The sequence below is a fragment of the Asparagus officinalis genome, chromosome 9 (assembly GCF_001876935.1).
Source record: "Asparagus officinalis chromosome 9, Aspof.V1, whole genome shotgun sequence".
Classification (NCBI taxonomy): Eukaryota; Viridiplantae; Streptophyta; class Magnoliopsida; order Asparagales; family Asparagaceae; genus Asparagus; species Asparagus officinalis.
In genome coordinates, this window is record NC_033802.1 from 8,327,152 (window position 1) to 8,345,975 (window position 18,824).

Here is an 18,824-nt window from a genome sequence, read left to right on the forward strand (position 1 = left end):
GAAGGCGGTGGTTAGGAGAGATCGGAGTCTTGGAGGGAGGGAGGTTGTGGTTGCGACGAGTAGGAGGAGAGAGAGTGAGAGAGGAGGGAAGAATACTAGGGTTTTGGGAAGTCCTTTATCGAATTTGGAGGGGATTGGTAAGGAAATTGGGGGGAATTTGGGAGGGAAACGGGTCGTTGGGACAGATGAGTTGCCCGAATGGTGGACGAAATCGGTTTCAAAGTCTGTGGGTTTGGGGGGAGATGAGATGTTGAAGGGAGAAGCGGATCGATTAGTTAGAGGTTAGTTTTTTTTTTGAAAATTTCTTGTTTTTCTTCGTATGAAATGATAGATTGAGTGCTATTTACGTTCTTGAATCCTCAGATATATGATTAATAGATACCAAGACATTTCGAAACCTGTTCAATGTGACAAACTTATCATGCTCAGCTAGTAACAAATTGACAGCTTTTGTTCAAAGCTACTTTGGTGTTAAAAACAAAGGAGGGTGACAACCACATTCAATAAGGTTAGGCGCGTCCGTTACAAACAACATTATGAGGGTTTTCGGTTCCGCTGCAAACGCTGATATTAGCAATTTAGCATTGCAAAATGACATTTTTGTAGTAACAAAATAAATAACATGACAGTTTGGTGTCAACATCAGTTTCTCGGGAACTAATCTGTTTAAAGATATTTTACCTTGTTAGACATATGAAATGTTTGATTCAGTCCCTTTATTTCAGCTCTGTTTCTTTGCAGGTAAATATGTTCGTCCCTCTTTATTGAAATTGATTTCATAGAAGATTCCCTCTTGCTTTTTTTCCTCAGATTATTGTAAATTGACTTGATTACCAGCAATTTTGGATAACAGACTGCACGGGAAGGATTATAAGGATGATGATATAATTCAAGTCAGTGCTTTTGAACCATTTGTTATTTCAATATAATTCTGTGTTTCATATTGTGGAATGATTTATTATTCTCTCATATAATAACCAATTTAACATGAGTGCTTCATAATATAGAGCATACAAGTCACTATCTTGTTCCTCAATGTAACTTGCAGTTGTGAATTTGAATTTTTTTCTAAAAAAAGATTAACTAAGCTTCTTTCTTTCTTAATGGAGCAGCTTCGGCAAATATGTAAAATTTCTGGTGCAAGGGTCTCCTTTGGAACAGCCAATGCACGAGATGCTTTTTATCGGGCATCAGTGAACTTTGTGCTTAACATCTGCAGCAGGTGCTATGCATGTTGTGCATTCTTTTCATATTACCTTTGCTTCTTCACGAATTTGGTATTTTAAAAAGTAAATCCTGTCTTGAAGATTTCAGTTATCCTGTTTGATGATTTTCTTCTCCTCTAATCACCTTGTATATTTCTATTAATTCATTGATCTTTCTGTAAATATTTCAGAGTAATGCAGCCTGCTGACACCATTCAAATTAATGGTGAGGATGCCAGACAATTCATTTGTGGGCTTGCCGACAATATTGGACTTGAGGATATTCGTGCTGCAAGAATTTTACGTGCAGCTGTTGCTGCCAAGACTCGATCATGCTTTTTGCAGTCATGGGTATGGCTTTTTTAACCCATACTTTTTACTTCGAGCTAGTTTTTCTTAGGCATTTTTTACTTTCTCATGATGTCTTCATGTTCAGTCTTTTGAAGTGCAAGGCAAAAGATTTGAAGCATTAAAGGAACTGTCAAAGATTTGTCAAATCTTTCAGATTTTTCCTCCTGAAGAATACTCGGTATGTACTTATAGTTTGGTTATAACTGGTAATGCCCCCTGTGTGCTTGTATTTTATGCTTGCTTAAAATTGTTTGTGCTTTTTATTGGTCAAATGTCCTTGCCTCTGTTTTATATCTTGAGTGATTATATATGTTGGTTTCTCTATTATCCCTCTTAGGTTTCTGCTATGTTTGTGATAGCTATTTTCCGTGTCGTCATTTGTGAGAGCTCTTGTTGCATATACCAAGCACTTTATTATTTTAATACACGAGTCATTGTTGCATCTCAACGTTTTATACTAGCCTCAAAACCCTGTCTATTCGTTCAGTTGTTAGCAATGTTTAAATATCGGCCGATAAACCAATATTATCGGCAATTTATCGGTTTTGGGGACCTTCCGCTATGATAAGTTCAATTCTAAATCGGTTATCGTTTTTTGATGTTTATCGCCGACAATGCGGCAATAAAGTGACTTATCAGTCGATATTATCGGCCCAAAAATCGGAATTATCAGCATTTGATTTGAGTTTTGATTTTGGGCAACGGGCACCTATTCAATGCATTTTAAACCCAACCCTACCTGAGTTTCTACAGCTGGCTAGTGATCCTAAGCATAATTATTTATATTTTGGTATGTTTATATTTCATTAAGTATGATTAGATTACATTTTAGAATATTATATTATGTATACCACCATCCAGTAATGGCACTTCGATAAATACTACTTATCTCTGAGATATCCCCGATATCTACTATCTGATATGAATTTTGACCGTCCGATAAATCCCCGATAACCGATATTTAAAACCTTGGTTGCTAGTGCTCTCACTTTACATATCCAGGAGAAGTGCTAAAACTTTGGATCTATGACACTCATGACCTCTACAAAATGGTACTTAGGTTCAAGTTTGCTGTAATGGTAGCCTGGAACCTGCTTAGGCAAAAGTGATGCGACACAATACACCATATATAGTCACACAATCTAGGGTGATCCAAGCCAAATTTACTTCTCTGCTTGGCAAAATGATCCTCTGCGACCTCTAGGAGCTTGTCTGTTTGGTTAGCCTCAGCTTAACTTAGTTTTCCCTTCTTTGCCTGCACACCTTCATTTTTTTCAAAAAAAAAAAAAAAATGCTCCAGCTAGACTTTTTAAAGTTTAGAAGCTATAGATAGAGAGTTTCTTCCCCTGTTCATTACTTTTTGTCCTATACGAAAGAGACTTTTAGTTCTTCAGATACAATTTGCTCTGCTGCTTGTTAGACTTTGGGAACTTCTGGTTTAAAGTTGCTGATTGTCTTCACCATCCTTTACAATTGAATGTCCAAGAACTTTCTTTTATTTTTGAAGGCCTTATTATTAATAAATTTGAAACAATCAACCATAAACTAATTTTACAAATTAGGCTTGTTTCTTATTTTATATTGTTCTGTGCTTCCATTTTCTATCACCTAATGATTCAGTAATTCGTTCCTGCAGCCCGAAATGGAGATGGTAGCTAGCGGTCTGAAGAAGACCATAGGAATAGAACAAAGGAAACATCTGCTGACTCTATTTAAAGAAGCCTGTGGTGCTAATTGTCAGAAAACTGCTGAAGAAGCGCTTGGTATTGTAAGCAACTTGGCACCCTAATTATAGTACTGTCATCATCAAATGCATTTGTAACGAGGATGAAACTTGTTGTCAATTATGACAATTATCCTTGCAGGTCTACAGCAATGGGTATGAAGGCGGTGATAATGAGTCAAATTATGCAAATTCTGAACTGCTTTGACATTTCTTGTAAAGGATGGGCAATTCTTTAACAATCCAATTTGTCACAGTTGTAAGCAATTCCTCTTAGAAATTATTTGTTACTAATTATGAGAAGGAAATACTACGCGAGCTGAATGTACTTGGCGTAAACTGATACTTCATATTTTTATTGTAACTAACATACAAAACATTTGAGCAACAAAAAATGATAAGAGGAATTGAAACTTGGTGACTTTCGTGCCTTTTGTGATTCTCTGTGTATTGCGTCCGCATACCTTTAGCTTCTTCGTGTTGTTTCTCTTTCTTCCCTGTTGTGTAGGAGTTGTAAGTAAATCCATTTCAAATGGAAAGAACAAAATGGTCGAAAAGCAAGATTGTTCGACTGATAGCACGACGACATAAAGTCACTTTTCAAGGAGGCAAACATTTTATCCGACCTTTAGTAACAAAGGGTTTACAAGAGTAACAATTAAGTATTGAAGTTTGTACATAAGAGTACTGATAAAAACAAGGAGGGTGTAAAGGGTCACTTAGCTGTTCTCAAGAGGTACCAGCTCCCATCTGCAATCAGCAGAAAACTGTAGCAATGAAAAATATATACTTAATTACCATGACTGAGATGATAACTATTACAAACAGACCTGGAAATTCTCAACTCCCCAGTATCCAATATACATATGTATGGTTGGTTACAAAAAGATTTGAGTCATTTATATAACTAACAAGACTCAAATTTACTTCATAGGCTAAAATTTCACTTTAAAGTCTTATCTACAACTGCAAGAACAATTTGCATACGAGGGGAAAACAGTTTGTCCTTCACGGGTTCTCATTCTTGTAAGAAGTATCCAACTGCCCAAAATATTTTCCAGCTATAGTAACAAGAATGCTCCACATAGCCACTTCTTCATCGGGTTCTGACTTAAGCGCCATAAGGCTCGAACACTTTCGAAGCAAGCATCTCAGCGAAGCACAGGTGTCGGCATGGAGAGGAGTGTCAACGGCTGCACACAGCGCAAACAGCCACAGGCAATCGTCCCTTGAGAGGACATCAGCAGTCTCCAATGAGCTTATGCTGTTCCTAAGGGTCGCTGCACGAGAAATGGCATCCATTCCTAGAATTGTAGTCAGTGTCGGAGTGCTTTTCTTTAGTTGTTGAAGGGAATAAGATTGTTTGGTAGGAGTTGGTTTATCTAGTTCATTGTAAGAGCTTTCTAGAACTGAAATCTCCTGAAAAGAGAATAACAACAACATAGTAAATAACACATGAGTGGAATTAAGGAACATAGTAAATAACATATGAGTGGAATTAAGTGTTATTCAAAGCTTGAGCATAGTATTTCAGCATGCAGATAAAAATCAATACACTTGGATTGAGGAACAATGCGGCTTAAAACTGAAAGCTGCCTTCTATATTGTCCAGCCTAATCAATTTGAAAGCAAAATGACAAATTGAAGATTATTAGAGGCACAAATTTTAGGGATTGAGATAGACGAGGGTAGAGAGACCTAAACTTGAGATGGGAATAATTTCATACTGGTTTAAACCAAGCCATTATAATGTATAAGAAAAATTTAAAGATGGAAATATCTAAAACTTTTATTAAAAGACGATAAGTTTCTAAAGCTAAGTAACATGGTAAGAATCATCAAGTTCCTCAAATATGATCAGCTGAAAGAATAAAGATCTTCAGGGATCCTTATGAGGCAGCTCAACAGTAATAAATGCCGCACATTTAAGCTTTATGTGACTAGTTACAACTGCCGAAGGACTTCATTCGGTTTTAGGATCATCACTCGAGCATCCAAAGATAGGTTACATGTTAGATTGTATGTTAAGTATAAAATCCTGATATTATTTTTTTAATGCAAAATTTGATGAATATAATGCTTTAACTTCTGCGAAAGTCTCTACCAGAAAAAATATTGCGTCTATTAATTTTATGCAGCGTCTAACAATTTCAAACAACTTTCTGTTTATTTATCGTGCTAACTGTATGTTTACTTCTTTAATTTCGAGCAACTTTCTGTTTATTTTGAATCCAGATTTTCTTGTGCATCGTCCCCTGAAAAATGAAAAAGTCTAACGACACTCGCCTATTGCGACTATCCTTGGAAACTCGCTGTAATTAGACTTCAGTATGGTTGGGTTTAGGGTTAGGTTTATAAATAGTTTTGGGATTTGGTTATGATTTGGGACACATGCCCCCTTATTAGAGCGAATGATAACGAGAGTTGCCGAACGTGACTACCGCTAGACCTCCTCCTGGAAAATAGGCTCCCTTCTGATGAATCGTTAAGCAACCAGAAGTAGATTAGACAGAGGATAGAGATGTAAATATATAAGAAAGATACAAGAAAGTCCATGTTCCAACCAAAGAAAGCAGGGTGGAGCTGCAGCAGCCTTGCGCACCGTACATTTGTTAATACAACAAAAGGAGGAAATAGTAAAGCAAATCCAATCTAATTGCCCATTTTCCTTTGGAAACATTCTATGTTAGATAATGTAGTATACAATTCCATCCCATGAGATTTCCCATATCATTGAATGAGTTCCTACAGTTAAGCAGGCCAAAAAGCTGATCCAAAAAGTACAACAGATTAGAGAGTTGAGGAATATGACTCGTAATTCTAAATGGAAAGCTCATTCAATTTGTTGATAAACAGAATTTATGCGGAATCTGAATTTTACAACAGTAGTACAAGATATATTTGACCAAACAGGAGAACAGCTCTGTGTGCTACAAATTCAAAAAGGCATCAGCAATGGCAATTGCTTCCCCTGAAGTGCTAATCGGATGAAATCAATTCCCACAATCCACTTAAGTTTTCTTATTGACTAGTGATTTTATGGGGGATTGTTTCTTGCTAGCAGCATCTAAGGCACACTGAGACTGCAAGGGTTATAAAATTGAACTGTGATAAACTTAAATTACTGTTGACTTGGCAGCTTTGGGCAGAAATTCGTGCTCAAATTTTTTTTCAGGTTTGACAGTTGGTCCAAAAAATTTGTCCAATTATTGCAGGGTTTATCAAGTTTGAATTTGTGCTTCATAGACAAGCCCACAAAGGAAATGTTTTTTATAATGGGAATTATGATGAACAGTAGGCATTAGCCAAAAACTAGTATAACAGAACTCACCTGTCTTAATTCTGAAAAATCAGCAAGGAATACGTTCTCCCAATCTTTCAATGGCAAGAGGTTCTGTGGGCACTTTGTGATCTCAGGAATACTGGGCATATAAGCTGTTTGTTCACTGGTAAGCTTGCTTGAATTGAGCTTGACCACTTTCACTTTTGGTATATGTGCAGATTCCCATCTATGAAATTGACACAGTAATTAGGATATACAAACAGTAAAGATATATACATATAATCTAAGAATCTACAAAAGTAATTCAAGAAGATATCTTTTCAGGATATTATGTGTGCGTGCCGAGTGTATCATTAAAATTTTAAGTATGATTCCAGGGGTGGAACAGTTTTCTTTAAATCTTTCTAGCAGATATTTTTAAAATTGAAAATGTATGTTTGGATGTAGAAAGTTGGTATGTTTGTTATTGGTATATAAGGTTGCATTCATTCAACTACTAAAGAGATTCTACAGCTCACTGTTATGCTGACTATATATTCTTGAGGGAGGGATCATTAAGAGTTAAAAATGAACTGAAGCTACAAAGGTCGCAGAAGTGCCACCAATATACCAACTTGTTTATTTATAAAACAGACCTTGTAAGAAAAAAGCAAGCATATTACATTAATATATATTAAAAAAAGCCTAGGTGCCACCAGCCTACTTGTGGAACTATAGTCCGCAATAGATGGTGGGCCCCACGAAGACACATACATGATTTTCCTATAAAAAAAGACATACATGATTTAGTTCCTGCTTTCTCTGCAATACACACATACATACACACACACACACAACACACACACACACACACACACACACACACATAAGTACTTATCTAAATTCCGCTTCCTCTATTTCTTTTTCAACTAAAAATCAATCACAGAGTAGCAAAGGTTCTATCAAATTTCAGTTTTGATACCCATGTCTATATCCCATTCAATGTTTTGTCGAGTTCGTATCACATGCTTAGTGATTGGGTAAAATAGATTTAAATGCATTACATGCTAATCACATGCAAAGGATGTGATAAAAAATTTAATGGAATTTTTCTAATGAAATATGGACGAGGTATCAAAGTGAAAATGTGATTTAAACTTAGGATATTAAAGTGTTAAAGAAATAATTATGGGTATCAAAGGGTAACAAGATTGGAACTTTGGGTTTTAAGTGTTAAAAAAGTACTTGGAAACATCAAAGGTAAAAGGTGAGTAAACTTCGGGGTACCCAGGTGAAAATAAGCCACCAAATAACCAGAAGGGTTTTTCTATATTAGTCTCTTAATCTTATATGTTTTAAATTAGCCCTTCAAAGCAGTTAAATTGCTATTAAGGCCCTAAATTCTTAAATTTTTTTTGAAATTAGTCCCTCACATCATATTGAAATTGCTATTAGATCCACTGATTCTTAAGTTATTTTGCATTGAATCTTTTAAATCAAAATAAAATAGCAACTAGAGAGATCTATTTGAAATGGATTCTAATAATTGAGGATCCTAATAGAAATTCAATGTGTACCATTCTATAACGGTAAACATAAGAAATATGGAAAGTCATATATTCCTAAGATATTATGAGAGCAAGAGCAACAATATCTATGAGAACTCAATATGGTCCATTTATGATGAAAACAATTCCTGATTCGCGCTTTTTATCACATGCTTGACGATTGGGTAGAATGCATCTAATATATCACATGCCAATCACATACTAAGGGTGTGATATAAATTTAACGAAAAGTCTAACAAAACCTAGATTCAGTGTATAAAAGTGAAACATGATTGGAACTTTAGGGTCCAAAAGTGATAAAGAAATATTCTAAGGTATCAAAATCTTAAAGAAATACTATTGGGTATCCAAGTGAAACATGATCAAAACTTTAGGGTGCAAAAGTGTTAGAAGAATACTTTGAGGAAGCATCAAAGTGAAAAGGTGGGCAAACTTGAGGTACCAAATGATATAAGCCATGAAATGACAATTTTTTTCATTTTAATCACTCAAATCTTTCATATTTGTAGTTAGTCCTTTGAATTATTGAAACTGTTGTTATGTCTAGTTCCCCAATTCGTAAGCTAGTTTGAAGTTAGTACCTCAATCATCAAAATCGTTACTAGGTCCCCAAATTCTTGAGCTATTTTGAAATTAGTTCTACAAATTAAATAATTAATTAGCAACTAGAGGGAACACAACTTATGAGAATTAAGAATAAAATTATGATGTACAACAATTTCATGGAGCAAGCATGTGTGTTGCACGTGCTCTCCTCACTAGCTGCTCTCCTTACTAGTTACATTAATTAAAAAAGAAGACTGGTCTCCTGGGACCATGTTCTATAGCACATTTAAGATGTGAATGGACAACTAGGTTGAGATAAAGATGTGTTCATTGCCAGAAAATTGAGGATATCCAGGGAGAGACAATTGCGTTGTCTACCAAATAATCAGAGAAGAGAGGATCTACCCTTGCATAGTTGTGTATACAGAAAGTAGAATGTTTTGCACAAACAAAGATGAAATGACCGCAGATTGGACTCAAAAGAAAAGGCAAATATGAGTAGCCCAAATTCTGTCCAAATATGTAAGTGGTATCTACTCCATATAAACAACATTGACAATGACGTATTATAAACGATTTTTTTTAGCCTGATAGGCCAATAACACATGAAAATACATAACATAGAGGTCTTTCGTTACCTGACACGTCTAAGGTATTCCCATCCATCTTCAGGTGGCCCAGATTCAAAATCTGGTTCTCCTTCTACAAAAAAAGCAGGCCTCTGAATGCTGTCATACTCATCACTGCTGCTGTTGTGTTCATCGATGGTGTTTTCATATTCATCAACCGACTCTTCAATATACATGCCATTTCCATTTTCGTGCAGGGTGTCACCACAAACATTTAGCACATTTGGACCCTTCGTAGTCTTTAGCGCTGAAACATCACCTGCAGTATGCAAATCTGGTTGGTACAATGTGCAACAGCAAACAATAGATCAGACAAGTGTGTAATCAAGTGAAGTTCACAGTAGAATAATTTTGGAAAATCAGATATTCAATACTTATTTCTTCATGGTAATTCAACAAGGAAACCTAATTGCAGACTCTTACACATCACTTTATTATTACTGAAACCAGCAAATTTTCTATCTCCTTCTCATGTGTCCACAGGCTCTCGATGAAAAGAACTCCACTTAAGACTTCTGATAACTAAATAGTTAGAAGAAAAAGAAAGAAAAGAAGGATTCCCCAACTATCTACCAATACAATTTACGGATAGAAACATATAATTTCTCTTTTATTTAATCTATTGGTTATGCAAAGGGAATCAAGGTTATCGATAGCGGATAGCGTCAAGTAGCGGTGAAGCACCACTGAGGCTACTTGGGGTTATTGAGGCAAAATAGCGGCAAAAAGCGTAAAGTCAAATATCGATCTAATTAAACATGTATAAATATTAATCTAGAAAATCTAAAAATACATATTTGATGATTTAAAGAGATTCTAAGCATAAAATAGACATGTAGCTATCACATAATATCGAAAATGACTAGAGGTGGAGTCGAAGAGTTGTCGTCTTCGAGAATATGAGTTGAGCGGTGAGAAGACTGCAAAAGGAGGAGCTCACGGCGAGAGGAGGTGAGAGGAGGTGTTGTGACGGTGAGAGGTGTTGAGGGAGGTGCCAGAGGCTACAGGAGGCAGTGAAAAGATGCCAAAAGTCAGGGAAGGTAGTGGGATGCGGTGGGAGGCAGCGACTTTTGTGGGGGCTAGGTTTTTTTTATAGTTGGATCGTGAGGGGACTCAAGAAAAAACTATGGCCTATAAATAGCGGTCAAAAACACTTTTAAGTAGCGTTGTGGGTGTGGGTCGGGTTTAATTAAAAAATAAACCTGAAACCACTTTTAAATAGCGGTCAAAAAACAGATTTTACCCGCAATCGCCCGCTATTCACTGTTGTGGCACGCTATTGGCCACTAACGCTATTATGTCACTGCCTGCTATTCGTGAGCAGAAAGCGTATACTTCGCAATATGTCACTGTTATGGGCGATATTAATGAGTAAGGAGCCACTAACGCTATTAATGCCACTATTGCAGCACTGTTTACCGCTATTTATAACAGTGAAAGGAATTCAACATTTCTTCCAATTTTCCGAAGGAAATAGGTGTTAAAATATACCCCTTGTTTAACTAAGGAAAACTTAGTGGCTATGAAGCACGGACACGCATAACATGAAGCCGTGTCGTGTCGTGTCCGTGTCGGACACACGTGTCAAACACACGCATCCTATGTATTTTTTAGGATTTGCCTCGTGTCGGCGTGTCGGGTGGCCGTGTCGGATCCGTGTCCGTGCTACATAGCTTAGTGGAACCTAGAAGCCCATACCACAAACGATGCATAGTTCATAACATTTCATGAACATTCGGTCAAATGTTTCAATTTCAAAGTATATATTTTTAAAATAACGCCAGACAACCATGCTCTCTGTAGACTATCTGGGAGTACATCATACTTCATGAATCATAAACATTATTTATATATCTGTATTTAAATTTAGATTATTTAATGTGAATAAAAAGTTACATCAACTCTCACACCTAATAATGTTACTTACTCTACCTCTCACAGTCAAGAATAATTTGTATACTTTTGAGAGTGTGTAATATAAACAAAAAGTTAACTAATTGGAGTATCATTTGCGAGTAGTGAAGTATGATTCATGACCGTTCATTCATATATCCGTGTTTTACCTACTTAAGGAGTATTTAATTTGAACAAAAAAATTGATACGATTATTATCACACTCATAATTTTATGGCCTTGAAGGGTAAAATGGGAACTTAGGCTTGCACTTTCACCTGCTTTCCCTTTAAGGGAGAAAAAAAATCCGATCACTTTCAGCTACTTTGTTACTTTAATTGACAAAAATACTGGTTCCAAACTTTTCAGCTGCCTGTTAAGTCTTTCCTAAATACTTCTAGAGGGCTCTCCCCGTAGATTGAGCTGAATAATCAATACATCTACTGATGGCCTCCTAATTTTCTAGCAACCCCTGCCAATAGACTATGACGCTTCCTCGAGAACCAATCTCATAAACTGTCCTGCATAACAAACACTTTAGTAGGCCCTAGAATACCAATGAACATGGAAATGCTGTTGAAATATTGCCATTCCCAATGAATTTAGATGAGAAATTCACATGAAATCAAGATCTATAGTACAGCACAAACTAGATGATAAGTAGCTAACAACAAAGCTGGCATCCAAAGTTACAGTGAGAGACATCTCCAGATATACCAGCGGAGCTGTTGCCACACAACTATAATGACCTTCAGCACTAATTGCCTTCAGATATATTCATTTACCAAGTGCAATATGCCCTTCCTTTTCTCATTTGTGTAATTTCTCACAGGTGCTTCAGCCTCTCGCTTTCTCCCATAGTAACAATTTGTTTTATTTTAGCAATAAGTTTACCTATGATGTAATCATTATATCAACTAGCAATACATAAGAAACATGCAACCAATGGGATTCAACAAGTAACAGACACAAACCTATATATTGGTCAGTAAATCACCTGTAAATTAATGGGGATGTGCTGATATGTATGTGTATACATCACCTATTCTTATCATTATGATTATATAAAGAAAAAATTCACCAAATACTTATTTGTGTTACTTAATTATCTAGTATCTAATAGCATCACCTCATTAAATTGTGATTGGTGGATATAGGCATCATACAGCAAATTGATAATCACACCCTGGATACAGGAATCTCCCAAAAGACACTGGAATGCACAAACATCCAGACACATGGATATGTATGAGTATGCATGTGTGTGCGCATGAATGCGGACATCTTGACATATATACAATTATTTAAACTTGACTAGACATTTACAAATAAAAGAAACTAAAATGAAAACATAAAGGTAAAATCTCATAATTTATATGATTTTCCAAAATGTTCCTTGTACACATAATTTGTGACCAAATTACTAAAAGTGGACAGAGCTGTAACATGCAAAAAACATGTCTCATGGACTTCCTTGTACAAATAAGTGCTTGGACAAGGTGACACTCACCCCCCCCCCCCAAAAAAAAAAAAAAAAAAAAAACAAAACAAAACAAAACAAAAAACAAAAAAACAAAAAAACAAAAAAAATTTAGTATGCAGAAGGTATGCTCAAGGCAGATACTCGTCCAAATTTTAGTATGCAGTCCTACATATCATACATTATAATTCTCACTGGTAATTTTACTGATACTCCTACAACTTTTAGTATGCAGTTCTACATATCACACATTATACCTCTCACTGGTAATTTTACTGATATCTGAAAGCGCAAGCTGCATGAGTTATTGTTAAGACACAGTAAGTAGTAAATTGCAACAGTAGACATCACGATAATGGTTGATCTCCAAACTAGCAAAGGTCTATAACCTTAGATTGTGCACCAAAGTCAAAAGGAAACCATCAGAATAATTCCAGTTAAGATTGCCTTTGGCCTTCATTTAAGCACCAGTTTACTAAAAAGTCATAAGGCTGAAAGCTAGAGGTAGACTCATCTTTTTCGCTCCATGCGCTTGCAGGAAATCAATAATATGATATCTTTACTGGCATACTATGTTACACAAACATAGACAGATACATATATGAACACAGACATGGCGCATGCCAGAGGCATGGTTATAGGATATGTATAAAACTACATCTAATATACCGTGGTATTAGCAAGTTTACCAAAGTCCCATATACAACAACAACAACAACAACAACAACAACAACAACAACAAAGGCTCCATCCCAAGTTTTTAGTGTCGAATACATAAATCCTATTCCTCTGTTAAGCAAGGTTTTAAATGTTGGCCTACATGTTCGACATGTCGGTTTGAGGGCTTGAGCGACACGACATAGATGTTTTCAACTCGTATGTCGGTTTTCAGGGCCAAATCGGAAATATCAGAACCATATCGGAAATATTGGTCGATTTTTCAGCCTTGAAAAATCGGCCGATATGACCCTTATTTTTTTAGATCTGTTTTTTGTTATCAGGTTTGGGTTTAGTGATAAAAACCCAAATCCGTTTGACCCATTCTCATATTTAAGGGTTTCTTATGAACCCGATAGAAAGAAAAGAGAAAAATTAGGGCTACAGTGGATTTGTGAACCGATCACTCCTTTCGTGAACGACGACACCTTTCCCCCACCTCCATCTCAACCCCCATCGTTCATCTCCCGTTGCGCCCCGAAATCCGAACTCCAACCAAACCCGAGGGCGACAGGGTATGCCGTCGTTGGGATAAAGGAAAGAGGGTTGTCGGTGACTCATCCGAAGGACCCCGAGCAGATGAAGAAGAAGAAGAGCCCCAACACTGCCTCCTTACGACGTCGGAATCCATCCATCGCCGGCGCTGCCTCTAGAATTTATAAAGTATGCTTATATTAAATTTATGAATGTTTAGATTACATTTAGGACATGATATTATACATATGCGCACCACCCGATATGGTAATCCGATATTTAGTCCATGTCCCCCGCTATATCCTCGATTTCCGCTATCCGACATGGATTTCAACCGTCCGACATGAACCCGATATCCGACATTTAAAACTTTGCTGTTAAGCTAAGCATAACAATATCCTTCTTAATTACTTTCAACCAAGTTTTTATAGGTGTACATCCAGATCTCTTTTCTCCATTAGCTATACTATTATCACTTCTCCTAACCGGTGTACTAAGAGGTCTACATTGTACATGGTCATATTAATCGATTCTCTCTCATTTTATCATCTATAGGAGCAACCTCTAATTTACTACAGATACACTTATTTCTTATCCTATCTTTTAGTGTATACCCACAAGACCATCTCAGGCATTCTCATTTCTGCTACACTTATTTTTTGCACATGTTGCTTTCTAATTGCCCAACATTCAGATCCATAAAACATTGTTGATCTTACAACTGTCCTATATAATTTTCTCTTAAATCTAATAGGTATTCTACGATCACAAAAGACTCCCGAAGCATCCCTCTCCATTTTAACCATCTTGATTTGATTCGGCTGGCGGCATCATCCTCAATATCACCATCATGCCAAATGGTTGACCCTACATAACGTAATTGATTGCTTTTAGATATTTCTTGGCCATCAATATGCACTATAAGCTATTTTCTCCTTCTAGTTTTATTAAAGGTGCATTCCATGTATTTTATTTTTACTTTACTAATTCTAAAACATTTAGTTTTAGGAGCTTGTCTCCACTTTTTTACTTTAAAAATTATACATGTTCTAGTCTCGTCAACTAATACTATATCATCAGTAAATAACATACACCATGACACTTCATCCTGAATATGTCTAGTAAGCCAGTCCGTAACTAAAGCAAAAAAGATAAAGGTTTAAGGCTGGCACTTGATGTAAACTTAAGGTTCTAGAAAATGACTTAATCTCTCCTTCATTAGTTCTTTAATTATTACTCTACCATACATATATTTAATCATATCAATATATATGCTAGATACGTGCTTCTTTTCTAACACCCACCACATTCTCTAGGCACTCTATCATAGGCTTTTTTTAGGTCAATGAAAGCCATATATAGATCCTTTCTTTTCTCTCAATATTTCTTTATTAACCGTTTCAAAATACGTATAGGTTCCATAATTGACCTCCTGAGCATAAAACTGAATTGGTTTTCAGATACACTTGTGTCTTTTCTTGGTCTTTGCTCAATTACCCTCTTTCAAAGTTTCATAGTATGACTCATGAGTTTAATACCATGATAGTTTGAATAACTTTGTATATCTCCTTTATTCTTATATATCGGTATCAACGTACTAATCCTCTACTCATCGGGCATTCTCTTTGTCCCAATACTTATATTAAATAACTTAGTTAACCATCCTAATCCTATCTCCAAGACATTTCCAAACTTCAATAGGGATATTGTCTAATGCTATGGCTCTTCCGCTTTTCATTTTCTTTAGAGCATTTTTGACCTTACTGATCCTAATTTTTTGACAATATTTATGGTTTCTATCATTCACTATATGGTCAAATTCTCTATGTTGCTCACCTATTTGGCTATCATTAAATAATTTACGAAAGTAGCTCCTCCACCTCTCTTGTATTTCCTCATCGGTTACTAGGACTTTTTGATCTTCACTCTTAATACACGTAATATTACCCAAGTCCCTACTTTTACTTTCTCTCATCTTAGCAAGCTTATATATATATATATATATATATATATATATATAATATATATAATATATATATATATATATATATTATATATATATATATATATATATTTCTCCTCAGATTCTAACCTCTTATAGAAATTTTCATAAGCCTACCAAAGTCACATATCAAAAGGCGGCTGATTCACAAAATTCTGAACTTCATAATAATAGGAAATATTCTAAATAAAGTTGTAGATGTGACAACAGTATCTACCATGGTTTTTAACTGAGTAATATGTTACAATCTAAACCAAAATCTCACATGAATCAGAGAAGTAGTGTTCATTAGTGTCTTGAACTACCTTCCATTGTAATCCAAAAGCAACTTGAAGCATGCACGTGTAAACATATAGGATTCTTTTGTTTTTCTGTTTCTTCTACTTTTTTCTTTTTCTTTCCTTTTTGTTTTTTGTTTCCCCCCCTAAGATATCTTTATTCACTTTTTAGGTTTAATTCCACTCATTACATGGTTCCACCACTAGAGCGTAACAAGACATAAAACCACAAGCTATTAAGATGAGTTTTGACAATCACATCTCCACCTTGATATATACCTATTCTAGAAGGGAACACATTTCATACTTCTAGATGATCATACTTAATATAAATCATATTCAAGTCTTTCAGTCTATACTAATTTCTGAGATTTAACTGCACACCTCTCTTGCATGTTTAAAAGTCTCTTTATATAGCGAGCGTCCAAGGTTCATAATTTTCTGCTAAAAAAAATTTCATAACCCTGGCAACTAAGATGTCATTGGAATACCATTAACTGATACCAATGACTGATACATTACATGCATTAACAAATAATGTGAAACGAACTGGATGTATAAACAATTGGATGTATAAACAATTGTAGAAGAATCAAATAAACATAACATGAATTTCAAGCAAATGAACATACTCAAACATTGAGAAGGATCCATTTTCTTCCCTGCAGACTGCTTCGAGCTGGCATTTTGTGGTTGCTGCTGCTTCTGATTGTTGGGAGCCCAGAGCAAATCAAACTCTTCAACAATATATGGACTAAGCTTATCATACACCTCCTTCCACCACCTTTCCTGCTCCTCGACATCCACAAATCTCAAAACTTCCATTTCACTTCTTGAGTAACTCAAACCTTTACTATTTTGATTTTCTATTCTGCCCACATCTTTCGTCTCCAACCCTCCATTACTTTGAGCATCTCCTTCCCTTCCCATATCCAGGGCAGAAACCACATGCTCCTGAAGGGAGTTTACTTCCAATCCAATATCTCCCATTTGGACATGATTGTCGAGATCCATATGACATGCCTCTGAAATTTAAAGGAAAAAAAAAACAAGTGTGCCATACCCATAATCAGATTATGTGTCTGAAAAATGGAACATTCAGGGTCTAAGTGCATTCGCACATGCATACATATATATAATGCCAATTGCAGAGTAACTAATATTAACAGTAGAGACCAAATTTTTATTTTGTACCAATTGAACATTTGGCATTACTCATAAAAAAAAGACAAGAAGTTATTGATCAATTTGACAATGCAACTGGGTTACTCAGTCAATTTCTCAGCGATGCTATACCGCCGCTCGACCTAATAGTGAAATATTCAAATGTTACCAATACAAAAAAGAAACGGACAAAGATGAACAATTAAACTTAGGGACCCAGGTATCAAAATCACATCTTTCTTCTTCCAATGTCAATTACAGGGAAAAAGAAGCAAACCCATTTTAACAGATGCCTCAATTTGTAAGAAGAGTTAGGGGAAAATAACTAACCCAATACGCTTTTCTCCTTCTTCTTCTTTTTCTGCTGTTTCTTATTCTGATTATTGGGAACTCGAAGCCCGTCGTAATCTTTAGCTACATCCGATTCAAGGCTCTGATACACTTGCTTCCATTTCCTTTGCTGCTCCTTGAGACCAACGAACCTCAGCGATTCCAACTCATCAGTCGAATAAGAGCGATGTTGGAATTTGCGAGAATTTATGACCAATTTCTCTTGATTTACATCCGAAATTTCTGTAAATTTTGATTTAGGAGTAGGGATTTCGTTGGTTTCGTTGATATTCTGGGTCTCGAGTGCCATTTGAGCGCGCATAAACCCTATGATCGAGTGGCTCGTCCCCGAAAACCCAGAGCTCGGGGTATTTTTGCGTGTAGGTTTGCAGATATAACCCCAGAATATTTGTTTTTACACTTTGCAGATTTGCATCTAGAAAATTTACCTAGTTTTGGGGGGTTTTTTTTTTACAATAGTCCCGTAAGTCTTTCATGTTTGAAATTAGTAATCACTAAAATTGTTATAAGCTCTCTCAAATCTTAACTTATTGGGAATTATTCCCTCAAATCACTAAAATTGCTATTAGGTCCCATGATTTTTGAGTAATGTGAGATCAGTCCCTCTAATCAAGTGTAAAAAAGAAGCAATCCAATGGATTAATTCGAAACACCTTATGAGAATTTAATAATTTAAGAGCGATTTCTTTGATTTGGGACTAATTTCCCGCTAAATGCTACTTGCACAGTTGCACATGTTATTTGAGGGACTAATTTCAGAATAATCTACGAATTTTCTTTTCTTTTCTTTTTTTTTTTTTTGGGGGGGGGGGGGGGGGGGGGGCGTTAATAACACTTTTAATGTTTTGAGGGACTAAGTTGAAACTAACTTGAGATTTAAGGGGCCTGATTATGTCATTCTTTTTTGCAATTTCTTTTTATTGTAAAGATAATAAAGAATAAAACAGACACCTAATTATTTTCTACTATTTATATATTCTATTCTTTGAGATTATTAGAATAGTGTATTACCATGTTAATTGAAGGCAATATCTTTTTATATATTTAAAAATTTTCATCAAAAGAGTTGATGTATTTTTTCTTAATACATTAATGGGTTGTTTGGATATTTCATTTCTTTATTGAAATACAATGTATAAATGTGATAAATACAACATATTGGATTTCAAAATAAATAAGTT

At 35.6% G+C, this 18,824-nt stretch overlaps 2 protein-coding genes across 3 annotated transcripts in view; one reads left to right on the plus strand and one right to left on the minus strand.

The window, feature by feature from the left end:
* Window positions 1–3,702, plus strand: part of LOC109823158 — an 8,516-nt gene extending 4,814 nt beyond the window's left edge. The window contains exons 4-10 of the mRNA XM_020389444.1: window positions 5–281; window positions 838–893; window positions 1,113–1,222; window positions 1,397–1,556; window positions 1,642–1,734; window positions 3,193–3,324; window positions 3,422–3,702. Of these exons, the coding sequence (XP_020245033.1) occupies window positions 5–281; window positions 838–893; window positions 1,113–1,222; window positions 1,397–1,556; window positions 1,642–1,734; window positions 3,193–3,324; window positions 3,422–3,487 (894 nt within the window). The 3' untranslated portion in view covers window positions 3,488–3,702. The remainder of the gene's footprint in view (window positions 1–4; window positions 282–837; window positions 894–1,112; window positions 1,223–1,396; window positions 1,557–1,641; window positions 1,735–3,192; window positions 3,325–3,421) is intronic.
* Window positions 4,054–17,964, minus strand: LOC109824636. 2 transcript variants are annotated; one of them, XM_020391267.1, is made up of 5 exons: window positions 17,623–17,964; window positions 16,761–17,153; window positions 9,294–9,543; window positions 6,611–6,788; window positions 4,054–4,698 (listed from the first exon to the last, which is right to left on the minus strand). In XM_020391267.1, the coding sequence occupies exons 1-5, from the start codon at window positions 17,942–17,944 to the stop codon at window positions 4,288–4,290; spliced, it is 1,554 nt and encodes a 517-aa protein (XP_020246856.1). In that variant the 5' UTR covers window positions 17,945–17,964; the 3' UTR covers window positions 4,054–4,287. The 2 variants fall into 2 exon arrangements, with proteins under 2 accessions (XP_020246856.1, XP_020246855.1); XM_020391266.1 differs by having other exon boundaries at window positions 9,294–9,558.

What these genes read in the sequence shown, in the direction of transcription:
- LOC109824636 (XM_020391266.1), bottom strand. Translation starts at nt 17,944, where the DNA reads ATGCGCGCTCAAATGGCACTCGAGACCCAGAATATCAACGAAACCAAC. An exon ending in GAAGGAGAAAAGCGTATTGG is followed by an intron (nt 17,154 to 17,622) that starts GTTAGTTATTTT and finishes TTTAAATTTCAG; the next exon opens with AGGCATGTCATATGGATCTC. An exon ending in GGATCCTTCTCAATGTTTGA is followed by an intron (nt 9,559 to 16,760) that starts GTATGTTCATTT and finishes TGTACCAACCAG; the next exon opens with ATTTGCATACTGCAGGTGAT.